Source organism: Ranitomeya variabilis, chromosome 2 (genome assembly GCF_051348905.1).
Source record: "Ranitomeya variabilis isolate aRanVar5 chromosome 2, aRanVar5.hap1, whole genome shotgun sequence".
NCBI classification, from domain to species: domain Eukaryota; kingdom Metazoa; phylum Chordata; class Amphibia; order Anura; family Dendrobatidae; genus Ranitomeya; species Ranitomeya variabilis.
In genome coordinates this window covers 6,992,004-7,005,117 of record NC_135233.1, presented here as the reverse complement: position 1 = coordinate 7,005,117, position 13,114 = coordinate 6,992,004, and the positions used below count along the sequence as shown (strand labels likewise).

At 47.9% G+C, this 13,114-nt stretch overlaps 1 protein-coding gene across 2 annotated transcripts in view; it reads left to right on the top strand.

Annotated features, from left to right (window-relative positions):
• XPO5 (exportin 5) overlaps positions 1–13,114 on the top strand; it is an 87,226-nt gene that overhangs the window by 58,964 nt on the left and 15,148 nt on the right. For both annotated transcript variants that reach the window (XM_077281920.1, XM_077281919.1), the window contains exons 29-31: positions 3,500–3,607; positions 3,683–3,820; positions 4,058–4,219. In XM_077281920.1, coding sequence (XP_077138035.1) covers positions 3,500–3,607; positions 3,683–3,820; positions 4,058–4,219 — 408 coding nt within the window. The remainder of the gene's footprint in view (positions 1–3,499; positions 3,608–3,682; positions 3,821–4,057; positions 4,220–13,114) is intronic.

The following is a 13,114-nucleotide window of genomic DNA, read 5'->3' as shown; positions in this document are numbered from 1 at the left end:
TATTGGTGGCCTGGGATGCCCCTCGGTGGTCCGTTACTACAGGGCCGCATTATTGATGGCCTGGGATGCCCCTCGGTGGTCCGTTACTACAGGGCCGCATTATTGATGGCCTGGAATGCCCCTCAGTGGTCCGTTACTACAGGGCTGCATTATTGGTGGCCTGGGATGCCCCTCGGTGGTCCGTTACTACAGGGCCGCATTATTGATGGCCTGGGATGACCCTCAGTGGTCCGTTACTACAGGGCCGCATTATTGGTGGCCCGGGATGACCCTCAGTGGTCCGTTGTTACAGGGCCGCATTATTGGTGGCCTGGGATGCCCCTCGGTGGTCCGTTACTACAGGGCCGCATTATTGATGGCCTGGGATGACCCTCAGTGGTCCGTTACTACAGGGCCGCATTATCGGTGGCCTGGGATGCCCCTCAGTGGTCCGTTACTACAGGGCTGCATTATTGGTGGCCTGGGATGCCCCTCGGTGGTCCGTTACTACAGGGCCGCATTATTGATGGCCTGGGATGACCCTCAGTGGTCCGTTACTACAGGGCCGCATTATTGGTGGCCCGGGATGACCCTCAGTGGTCCGTTGTTACAGGGCCGCATTATTGGTGGCCTGGGATGCCCCTCGGTGGTCCGTTACTACAGGGCCGCATTATTGATGGCCTGGGATGACCCTCAGTGGTCCGTTACTACAGGGCCGCATTATTGGTGGCCCGGGATGACCCTCAGTGGTCCGTTGTTACAGGGTCGCATTATTCGAACAGTTATGATTCATGTGGAATAATGATGATGACTGGCTCTGGATAGCAATTAATTAACATCTGATGAGAACCTGCAATGTCTCAGCTTTTTACCATGCACATCAAACTAATACATTATACAAACTGCATTTCTCAAAGCTCCCATAGAGACACTGGAGCATTGCATCCCGGACCTCAAACTTAAAAACTGGAATTTACTCAAAACCACCTCGATTGGGGAACCTGTATGATGGGGAGGAATTAATTACTTTTACATCATTGCGAGATAAATACAATGTTCCTGAAAGGGAGTTTTACAAATATTTGCAGATCCGGCATTTCCTAACTGAAAGCAAAAAACAGATGCCTGCACCGCCATCTAAACTCTACTCTCTGCTGATGACCCGACATCACAGATTAGGGCGCTGTCCACAAGCTACGACTGTATGTTGGAGAATACCCTGCCCTCTCTAACTACAGACCTGCAAAAGTGGGAAAAAGACCTAAACTGCACAGTCACACCGGATCAGTGGAGGGGGGGGCAGCCTTCTCAATCCAAATGTACGAACCACATGGAAAACGCCAGGAAATTGTTATATCGGTGGTATTTCACTCCCAGTAGATTGTCTAGGATGTTCCGCAGTTCCCCAGACACGTGCTGGAGGTGTGGAGACCCCTGTGCAGACATGCTACATATATGGTGGAGTTGTGACAGAATTAGACGTCTGTGGGAAGCCATAGATCACCTGATGTTCCAGATCTGTGGATACCGGTGACTCTTAGCGCACAGCAGGCGTTACTCGCTATTGATTTGGACTCGTTTCCCTATGAGTTCCGTACAGTGATTGTACATATTATTGTAGCTACAAGAATCAAAATTGCTGGTTACTGGAAAGACTCCAAATGCCCCTCACTGTCCGAGGTCGTGTCACTGATAAATGAGAATTGCCTATCAGAAAAGATAATTGCTACATCTAATAATAATATAGCTCTATTTCATAAAAAATGGAACAATTGGTGTATTTGGTATAATTGGTTATTAAATAATTTTGCAGATTCGCACATAGAGAATGTGATTGGATAGTTATTGTAATGTCACCATTTCCCCTATCCTCTTCCCTTCCCTAAGCCCCATAACATTGTGTTAATCATTAAGAATTTACTGTCAATAAGATGTAACGCTCGACACAATTTGTAAATAAATAAAAATTTGATTTAAAAAAAAAAAAATAGAATAATGCATCCCATAATCTTATATAGTAGTATAATGCAGACCCATAACGATATATTGCACCCCCATAGTATAATGCAGCCCCATAGTGGTATAATGCAGTCCCATAGTGGTATAATGCACCCCCATAGCAGTATAATGCACCTCCATAGTAGTATAATGCAGCCCCATAGGAGTATAATGCAGCCCCATAGTAGTATAATGCTCACCATAGTGTATAATACACACCCATAGTATAGTGCAGCCCCATAACAGTATAATGCACCCCATAGTATAATGCACTCCATAGTGTATAATACAGCCCCTGAGGAGTATAATGCACCCCCATAGGATGATAATGCACCCCCATAGCGGTATAATGCAGCCTCATAACTGTATACTGCGCCCCATAGCGGTATAATGCAGCCCCATAGTGATATAATGCACCCTCATAGTATAATACACCCCCATAGCAATATAATGCAGCCCCATAGCGGTATAATGCAGCCCCATATCGGCATAATGCAGCCCCATAGTATAATGCAACCCCATAGTAGTATAATGCAACCCCATAGTGGTATAATGCAGTCCCATAGTGGTATAACGCTGCCTCATGGTAGTATAATGCAGCCTCATAGTGGTATAATTCATGCCCATAGTTTAATGCAGCCCCATAGTGGTATAATGCACACCCATAGTATAATGCAGCCCCATAGTAGTATAATGTACCCCTATAATATAATGCACCTCCATAGTAGTACAATACAGCCCCATAATATAATGCACCCCCATAGCAGTATAATGCACCCCATAGGAATATAATGCAGCCGCATAATATAATACACCCCCTTTGCAGTATAATGCACCCCATAGTATAATGCAGCCCCATTGCAGTATAATGCAGCCTCATAGCAGTATAATGCACCCCCATGGTAGTATAATGCAGCCCCATAAGTTTAATGCTCCCCCATAGTGTATAAAGCAGTCTGATAGGAGTATAATGCAGCCCCGTAGCAGTATAATGCACATCCATAGTGTATAGTGCAGCCCAATAGGAGTATAATACACCTCCATAGTATAATGCACCCCCATAGTGTATAATACAGCTCCATAGGAGTATAATGCACACTCATAGGAGTATAATACACCCCCATAGTAGTGTAATGCACCCCATAGTAGTATAATGTACCTCCATAGTAGTATAATGTACCTCTATATTGTATAATGAAGCCCCATAGGAACATAATGCTTTACCTTAGTATAATGCACCCCATAGTATAATGCACCCCCTTAGCATAATGCAGCCCCATAGTGTATCATAGTGCTCATCTGTGCAGGGGTCTGTGGGCAAGCGGCTCCTCTGTGCGGGGGTCTGGGGGCGAACGGCTCCTCTGTGCTGGGGGTCTGGGGGCGAGCGGCTCCTCTGTGCGGGGGGTCTGGGGGCGAGCGGCACCTCTGTGCGGGGGTCTGGGGGTGAGCAACTCCTCTGCGGGGATCTGGGGGGCTCCTCTGTGCGGGGGTCGCCGGTGCTCAGTGCTCTTCTCTATTTCAGGACGTGTCGATCACTCTGCTGATCAGCGCCTACAGTCCGCTCAACTGGATGGACACCCCCGCCTGTCAGAAAGCCGCTTCCCTGCTGTGCTGGCCGCTCCTCAAGCAGGTGCCGTGTCCTGAAGACTATCGCCCCACAGCGGAGTGTAGATGAAGCCGTCATGTGTCGTCTTCTTCTCCTCAGGTGGTCTCCAGCTCTTTGTCCACTGAAGCCGCCATCTGTTTTTTTAGTAATGTCCTGCGCGGGCTCCAGATTCATGGACAGCACGAAAGTTGTAATGCCGCCCTGGTGAACCTGGCCTTCCAGATCTACAGCTCTCTGGTAAGAGCTATGTGCGTTTCCGTACCTCACCAGCCGCATTCCCCTTGTGCCTGGTCCCGTCCCCCTCCGGCCTCGTGCCTGGTTCTTTGCCCGTCCTCCGGCCTCTTGCCTTGCCCCGTCCCCCTCGGTCCTGGCCCCGTCCCCCTTCCGGCCTTTGGCCTTGCCCCGTCCCCCTTCCAGCTCAGGGCCTGGCCCCATCCCCCCTCGGGCCGCCCACCTAACTGTCTCCCTCTCCAGCGTCCTCAGGTCCCCGAGCTGCGGGTGGTGATGGAGCAGATCCCGGAGATCCACAGCGACTCTCTGCAGCAGTTTGACTCCAGACTCCTATACCCGACTCAGAAACAAGGAGAGAAGCGACGCAGGGATCAGTTCAGGCGCCTGATCGCCGGCATCATTGGGGTGAGCAGAGTGATGAATATAGTGCCACTCACACCGCTGTCAGGCGGATGGTGGGGCTAAGAGACAGAACGGTATTCATTTGGAGTTCATAAGGCATAGAAGAGAATATTTCGCTCACAGTGCACTGTATGGCGGTATGTAGGGTTATTACATCGGTGTATGTACAGTTATGGCTGAAAGTGTTGGCACCCTTGAAACTGTTCCAGAAGTATTTCCCCCAGAACATTATTACATTCCCCGTGTTTTTTTACACTCAGGTTTATCCTTTGTGTCTATTGGAAAAGCAAAATGGTGATTAAAAACGGCAAATTGGACCTAATGTCACACAAACCCCCAAAATAGGCCTCACAGAATTGTTGGCGCCCTCCACCTAATATTTGGTTGCACCAGTTAGAATAAATACCTGCAATCAGTCGCTTCCTATAACCACCTCTCAGCCGGAATCTTGGACTCTTCTTCCTCTCAGCCGGGATCTTGGACTCTTCTTCCTCCTCTCAGCTGGGATCTTGGACTCTTCTTCCTCCTCTCAGCTGGGATCTTGGACTCTTCTTCCTCCTCTCAGCCGGGATCTTGGACTCTTCTTCCTCCTCTCAGCCGGGATCTTGGACTCTTCTTTCACCTCTCAGCCGGGATCTTGGACTCTTCTTCCTCTCAGCCGGGATCTTGGACTCTCCTTCCTCCTCTCAGCCGGCATCTTGGACTCTTCTTCCTCCTCTCAGCTGGGATCTTGGACTCTTCTTCCACCTCTCAGCCGGGATCTTGGACTCTTCTTCCTCCTCTCAGCCGGGATCTTGGACTCTTCTTCCTCCTCTCAGCCGGGATCTTGGACTCTTCTTCCTCCTCTCAGCCGGGATCTTGGACTCTTCTTCCTCCTCTCAGCCGGGATCTTGGACTCTTCTTCCTCCTCTCAGCTGGGATCTTGGACTCTTCTTCCTCCTCTCAGCTGGGATCTTGGACTCTTCTTCCACCTCTCAGCCGGGATCTTGGACTCTTCTTCCTCCTCTCAGCCGGGATCTTGGACTCTTCTTCCTCCTCTCAGCCAGGATCTTGGACTCTTCTTCCTCCTCTCAGCCGGGATCTTGGAATCTACTTCCTCCTCTCAGCCGGGATCTTGGACTCTACTTCCTCCTCTCAGCCGGGATCTTGGACTCTTCTTCCTCCTCTCAGCCGGGATCTTGGACTCTTCTTCCTCCTCTCAGCCGGGATCTTGGACTCTTCTTCCTCCTCTCAGCCGGGATCTTGGAATCTACTTCCTCCTCTCAGCCGGGATCTTGGACTCTACTTCCTCCTCTCAGCCGGGATCTTGGACTCTTCTTCCTCCTCTCAGCTGGGATCTTGGACTCTTCTTCCTCCTCTCAGCCGGGATCTTGGACTCATTGCTGCCTCCTCAGAACTCGCCAGTGCTTTGTTTCATTCCATTTCTGGGGGCTTGTTCAACTATGTTTGAGGTGATTGTTGTGCTGGAAGATCCATGACCTAGGGCCCACACCCAGCTGTCTAACACTGGACACTACATTGCCTACTAAAATCCTTTGGTAATCTTCAATAAACCTTAAAACACGTATGCCGGAGCATGGCGGGCTAGAGAGGTGGAGCATGGTGGACTAGAGCACGGCGCCCCAACAGGTGCAGCACAGACTGATGTAGGAGACACGACACCCCCCCCGTAGGAGATGGAGATGCTCCCCTCCATAGGAGACGCCCCCCCCCCCCCTGTAGGAGATGCTCCCCTCCATAGGAGACACTTCCCCCCCCCCCCCTGTAGGAGATGCTCCCCTCCATAGGAGACGCTCCAACCCCCCCCCCCCCATAGGAGACTAATCGCCCCAACCCTCGGTAGGAGACTCTCACCCACCCCCCCTTGTAGGAGACGCCCCTGTCCACACTTCAGAGGAACAGTTATCCAAAACCACCGTTAAAACTTACAGCCAAACCTTTCTTTCTAGAATCCCTGATGTGCAGATTGTGCTGGTGACTTCTCTTAGCTGCTTGTTGCTGTCACCATCACGATGTCACTGTTAGGCCGGCGTCACACTCGGCGTAAGACAATATGGTCCGTATTTTACGGCCGTAATACGGCCGTAATACGGAGAAATGTTCCCAAAATAGTGATCCGTATGTCATCCGTAGGCAGGGTGTGTCAGCGTATTTTGCGCATGGCATCCTCCGTATGTAATCCGTATGGCATCCGTACTGCGAGATTTTCTTGCAGGCTTGCAAAACCGACATCTAATGGATTTATGTGCTCAAATGTTCGGGAAAACATATATACAGTATATATATATATATATATATATATATATATATATATATATATATATATATATATATATATATATATATATATATATTAGTCATTGAGACACATATATATATAGTCTGTATTTATATTTACTACAGCGCGATATCTGTGAAAAGCTGGTAATTAAATTGCCGGCTTTTCATTTCTCCTTCCCAAACCCGACAGGATATGAGACTTGATTACATACAGTAAACCATCTCATATCCCATTTTTTTTGCATATTCCACACTACTAATGTTAGTAGTGTGTATGTGCAAAATTTGGGCGCTGTAGCTGCTAAAATAAAGGGTTAAATGGCGGAAAAAATTGGCGTGGGCTCCCGCGCAATTTTCTCCGCCAGAATGGTAAAGCCAGTGACTGAGGGCAGATATTAATAGCCAGGAGAGGGTCCATGGTTATTGGGCCCCCCTGGCTACAAACATCTGCCCCCAGCCACCCCAGAAAAGGCACATCTGGAAGATGCGCCTATTCTGGCACTTGGCCACACTTCCCACTCCCGTGTAGCGGTGGGATATGGGGTAATGAAGGGTTAATGCCACCTTGCTATTGTAAGGTGACATTAAGCCAGATTAATAATGGAGAGGCGTCAATTATGACACCTATCCATTATTAATCCAATTGTTTGAAAGGGTTAAAAAACACACACACATGATTACAAAGTATTTTAATGAAATAAACACAGCGGTTGTTTTACTATTTTATTGCTCTCTCAATCCATTTGCAGGCCCTCGCTTGGCAAAACAATAAACCCACAATATACATACCTTCTGCTGACCCGTCACGTCCCACGAGGTAATCCATCTGAAGGGGTTAAAATAATTTACAAGCAGGAGCCCTGCTAATGCAGCTGTGCTCCGTGCCTGTAAGCCCCGGCGAATGAAGGAAATGTAGGTCATTGACCTACATTTCCTTCAGTCGCGGTGATGCGCCCCCTGGTGGATGTCCTCATATGACCTGGAGCGTGGGAAAAAGTTCCCAGGCTGCAGTTCATGAGAACATCCACCAGGGGGCGCATCACCGCAACTGAAGGAAATGTAGGTCAATGACCTACATTTCCTTCATTCGCCGGGGAATTACAACCACGAGCGAGTGCATTAGCACAGCTCATGGCTGTAAAATAATTAACCCCTTCAGATGGATTACCTCGTGGGACGTGATAGGACATCAGAAGGTATGTATATTGTGCGTTTATTATTTTGCCAAGCGAGGGCCTGCAAATGGATTGAGAGAGCAATAAAATATTAAAACAACCTGTGTGTTTATTTCATTAAAATACTTTTTAATAATGTGTGTGTGTTTTATTAATCATTTCGTACTATTGGATTAATAATGGATAGGTGTCATAATTGACGCCTCTCCATTATTAATCTGGCTTAATGTCACCTTACTAATAGCAAGGTGACATTAACCCTTCATTACCCACCGCTACACGGGAGTGGGAAGAGAGTGGCCAAGTGCCAGAATAGGCGCATCTTCCAGATGTGCCTTTTCTGGGGTGGCTGGGGGCAGATGTTTTTAGCCACGGGGGGGCCAATAACCATGGACCCTCTCCTGGCTATTAATATCTGCCCTCAGTCACTGGCTTTACCACTCTGGCGGAGAAAATTGCGCGGGAGCCCACGCCAATTTTTTCTGCCATTTAACCCTTTATTTTAGCAGCTACAGCGCTGAAATTTTGCACATACACACTACTAACATTAGTAGTGTGGAATATGCAAAAAAAAAAGGGGATATGAGATGGTTTACTGTATGTAATCATGTCTCATATCCTGTCGGGTTTGTGCAGGAGAAATGAGAAGCCGGCAATTGAATTACCGACTTTTCACTAACACCGCTGCGTATTTCTCGCAGGTCACACTGCAGGTCCGTGTGGAATCCGTATTTTTCTCGCCCCCATAGACTTTCATTGGCGTATTATTTGCGCAATACGGTGACAAACGCAGCATGCTGGGATTTTGTACGGCCGTAGAAAGCCGTAAATTACGGATCCGTAATATACGGCTGATAGGAGCAGCCCCATTGAGAATCATTGTGCCGTATTTAATGCGAGTTTTACGCACGTAGTTTCTGCGCTCTTACGTCCGTAAAACTCGCATGTGTGACCCCAGCCTTACATTGTAGCAGGCCCCCCTCATACTGAAGTCGCTCCGCACAGGCTGCTTCTCGGCTGGAGCAACATTAATAATAATGACCAGCGTTTTTTGCTGCAGACAAACGAGCTTACAGCCAGCTTTGCTGCGAGGGGTTATCACATCCCCTTATGGAAGAGGTATCAGATAGAGCCAACGTTAAACATGACAAGGATCTTCTCAGAAGGATGCAAAGAAACAAAGTGCATATTTAAAGGGGTATTCCCTTCTCCAAGATCCTATCATAAAATATATTAGGTGTAATAATAATATTAGCAAATACCTCCATTTAGAAATGTAGTATAGTTCTTCTGATTTGCTATGTCTCTGTCCTCATCTGCAGACATTGCAGGACCTTGGGTATCCATGGTTACGACCACTAGCAACTAGCTGTGACAGTATCAGTGGTCGTAACCATGGATACACGCAGTATGAGAGGAGAGGGGTGCTGTTATAATGTAATACTGAGTACTTGTTAAAGGGAAGGTGCCATCAAAAAATTTTTTTTCCAGCGATTGAAAAAATGTAAAGAATTAATGTTTACATTTTCTTAAAAAATATTATCATTTGTTTTTAATTTAGTAAAATATGAAAAATAATTTTAAAAGTTTTGGAATTTCCACTTTTAAACACTAGGGGGAGCAGCTAATGAAATTTGACAAAAACCTAGTGTACAACTATCTCCCATTACAGCACTGCAGTAATTATGGGCGGAGTCTGCTGACGGGTGTGATGGCTCCTCCCCTTCTGGTGTTTGCTAGGGGATGAAAGGATTCAGGAACACAGTGAGCAGCCATTTTGTTGGTGACTGCAAAGTTATACTGACAAGTAGACAGTCACCGAGGATGGCAGGCAGCAAGGATTCTGGGAGATATATGGTGGAGGGAGCAGGGTGACAGCAGCACAGAGTATTTCAGGAGAGCAGTGTGCTGGTCTATGGGGGGCACCATGTTCAGTGCGCGGAGCAGCCAGGGATTGTACATAGAGCGCTGTCTTTTATACACATGGATGGACCCTCTGCTCAGAAATCCAGGAAACATTTCTGCGGATTGATGGCCTGTTCTGATCCAGACTCTGCATGCAAAGACCCCAATCCCCTCCTCAGATCCTGTCCTGGCGATGTGTGAAAGCGAGGTGACAGGCGCAGTCCGGGGTGATGCTGGTAAGGAAATGTAGCCATATAGTAACGATAAACATGAGACCCCTCTCTTCACCAGCCCTCCCCTGAAGGCACCTAACTGGAGGTCATGCTGCCCCCTCTCTTACCCCAGACCCGCGTGCAGCTGCTCAACCGGAACCACCCTAGATTGGGTCCCCTTTCTGCAGAAGATACTTCCATAGTGTTCTCACATAATACCGCCATATAGATCACTCACAATACCGCCGTATAGAGCACACATAATACTGTCCTATAGTTCTCAAATACCATCATATAGATCGCAAATAACGACGCCATAGTGTTCTCACATAATACCGCCATATAGAGCACACATAATAGTGCCATATAGAGCACACATAATACCGCCATATAGAGCACACATAATAGTGCCATATAGAGCACACATAATACCGCCATATAGAGCACACACAATACCACCATGCAGAGCACACAATACCGCAATATACTTCACACATAATACCGCCATATACTTCACACATAATACCGCCATATAGAGCACACATAATACCGCCATATAGAGCACACATAATACCGCCATACAAAGCACACAATACCGCCATATACTCCACACATAATACCGCCATATAGATCACATATAATACCGTCACATAGATCACACAATACATGGCGGCATAATGTGTGATATTATATATATATATATATATATATATATATTTATTTATTTATTTTAAATTATCTCGGCATAATGTGTGGTCTTTATGGGAGTATTATGTGATAAATATATATAGCGGCATTATACGTGATCCATATGGTATTGTGCTGCTCTAGGTAGGTCAGAGACGTATGGTGGAAGGAGCAGGGTGACAGGGGCACAGAGTATTTCAGGAGAGCAGTGTACTGGTCTGTGGGTGGGAGGGTGTGCTCACACTCACACGCTCCCAACTATATACTTAGCCTTTACTGGCTATTAAAATGGGGGACACCCCCCCCAAAAAAAAAAGACGTGGAGCCCCCTATAATTAATAACCATCAAATACTATGCAGACAGCTGCGGGCTGACATTAATAGCCTAGGAAGGGGCCATGGATATTGTCCCCCCCAGGCTACAAACATCAGCTCTCAGCCGCCTTTTACATGCGCCTTTTCTGGCGCTTTGCCTGGCAATTTCCACTTGCCCTGTAGCGGTAGCAAGTGGGGTTCATATTTGTGGGGTTAATGTCACCTTCATATTGTCCGGTGACATCAAGCCCACGGCTTAGTAATGGAGAGGCGTCTATAAGGCACCCATCCATTACTAATCCTATACTTGTATTGTAAATAAAGACTCGGACAGAATAAAGTCCTTTATTAATCTTTTTTAAACCATATCGAACGCATAATCCTCGACTCCCCCATCTCCCACAACAAAAATAATAAACCACATTGGGGAAAGACACGCGGGGGGGAGAGGAGTGCATAGGAGAGGATTAGATACTTGCTGCTGAGCCGTGTATCTAATCCTGTCCTGTGTGATACTGACTGCTGAGCCGTGTATCTTATCCTATCCTGTGATACTGACTGCTGAGCCGTGTATCTAATCCTATCCTGTGTGATACTGACTGCTGAGCCGTGTATCTTATCCTATCCTGTGATACTGACTGCTGAGCCGTGTATCTAATCCTATCCTGTGTGATACTGACTGCTGAGCCGTGTATCTTATCCTATCCTGTGATACTGACTGCTGAGCCGTGTATCTAATTGTGATGAGGGAACAGCCGCCATCTTGGATGGACATACTAACACAGATTGGCGTGACTCCATTTTGTCTCCTGGTCACAGGTCTGCAGAGAGGAGTGCTCCTGGCCCCCACCTTTTCTAATGAACATAGTGCCTATTAGTATGGTAATCGGCTGAGCTCAGTGTAGATTGCAGAAGGTACTTCAAAGCTCAGGGAGGAAGCCACACCAGCAGGGGGCTTGGAAATGCCTGGGGGCTTAATTTAACCACGCATGTCAAGTGGCCACTGGATACACATATCTTATGGCTGTCCAGTCAAACCGTCTCAAACATGGAATCGTGAATTATGGACGCATCGTCCGAGGTACCGGCTCATAAAAAATATTCCCCTCGTCCTAAAGAAATTGTGCATCTAATAGTGCGACTCCTGTGTCCCTGGGAGGTCTGAAACCCGAGATATAGAGATCAGCCTCCCACAGGGACCGAATGGGTCCAGGTTTGATCCCTGTACGACCAGCAGAACAAACCACAGGCGCTGGTACTGCCCGTGTACTGCCCGGGTACTGATCCGATCATCCTGAGAGAAGTTATCCCATTTATTAGATATTGGAATAAATCTGGCAGGGAGGCAGAGGGGTGGAGATTGCTAAGCCCACCCAGCTACAGGGGGAGGGACACGGCAGGGTTAAGAGCTGGAACATGTGGAGAGTGGGACACACAGAAGATGACCAGCTAAGAAACAGGGCATGCCAGCCAGAGGGGGGCAAGCACACGCTTTCTGGGGGCTGCCCGGCAACTAAAGTTTTGGACCTGCGGAACGCTGCGCCCCCCGGCTTCCACAAGCGACCTCTAACCTGGTAAAGTGACCTCCAGCTTTATACCTTAAGCCTTGTATCATTGTTGTTGTATTGTACTCTGACTGTAACTCTTGATATATTGTGATTGTATATTTCTTGTAATTACCTAGTGCGCCCTTAAGGCAATTAAATCATAAATTAATTTTGGGCTGATCCTTTTACTCTGATTGCGAATCCTAGAATACCCAGTGTGGGTAACAGGGCAGTCTCCCCGGCGGCCATTTGCTCTAGGTGCAGTTCCCTTACTGACCTGAGAGACAAAGGGGGCGCCGGAGAGCTGTGCCTGTGTAGTGACGTCACGGATTGGTGACGTGGGAGGAACTGGGGCTTCCTTCACAGTGGTGGCAGCGTACGTGGGATCAGAGTAATAGTGTGCGTGGGACTCCTACTCCCAGACACTAAAGACTACCAGTGGTAACTTTCACTGCTGGGGTCTTAAGGTCAGCCCAGCACTAGACGGTCAGAGTGTAGATATAATAAGTTGTGTGCAAGGTCAGGGTTACAGCTGTGTCAGTAACCAGAGGTTCCAAAGATGGCAGAGGGCACCAGGAGTGCAGTGAGGGCGCAGGCCAGTGCTATGGTCGATGAGGAGGTGGTGGTGGACTTTACTGTTCAAGGCGAGGGGGAGCTCAGCCCAGACTCCCCAAGGAGCCAGCCACCCGTGCTTAGTCCAGCAAGGGACTACCCACCACCTACCCGCCCCAGCCTGTCCACATCAGAGGCCCTTGTTGCAGCGGCAGTGGCACGTCT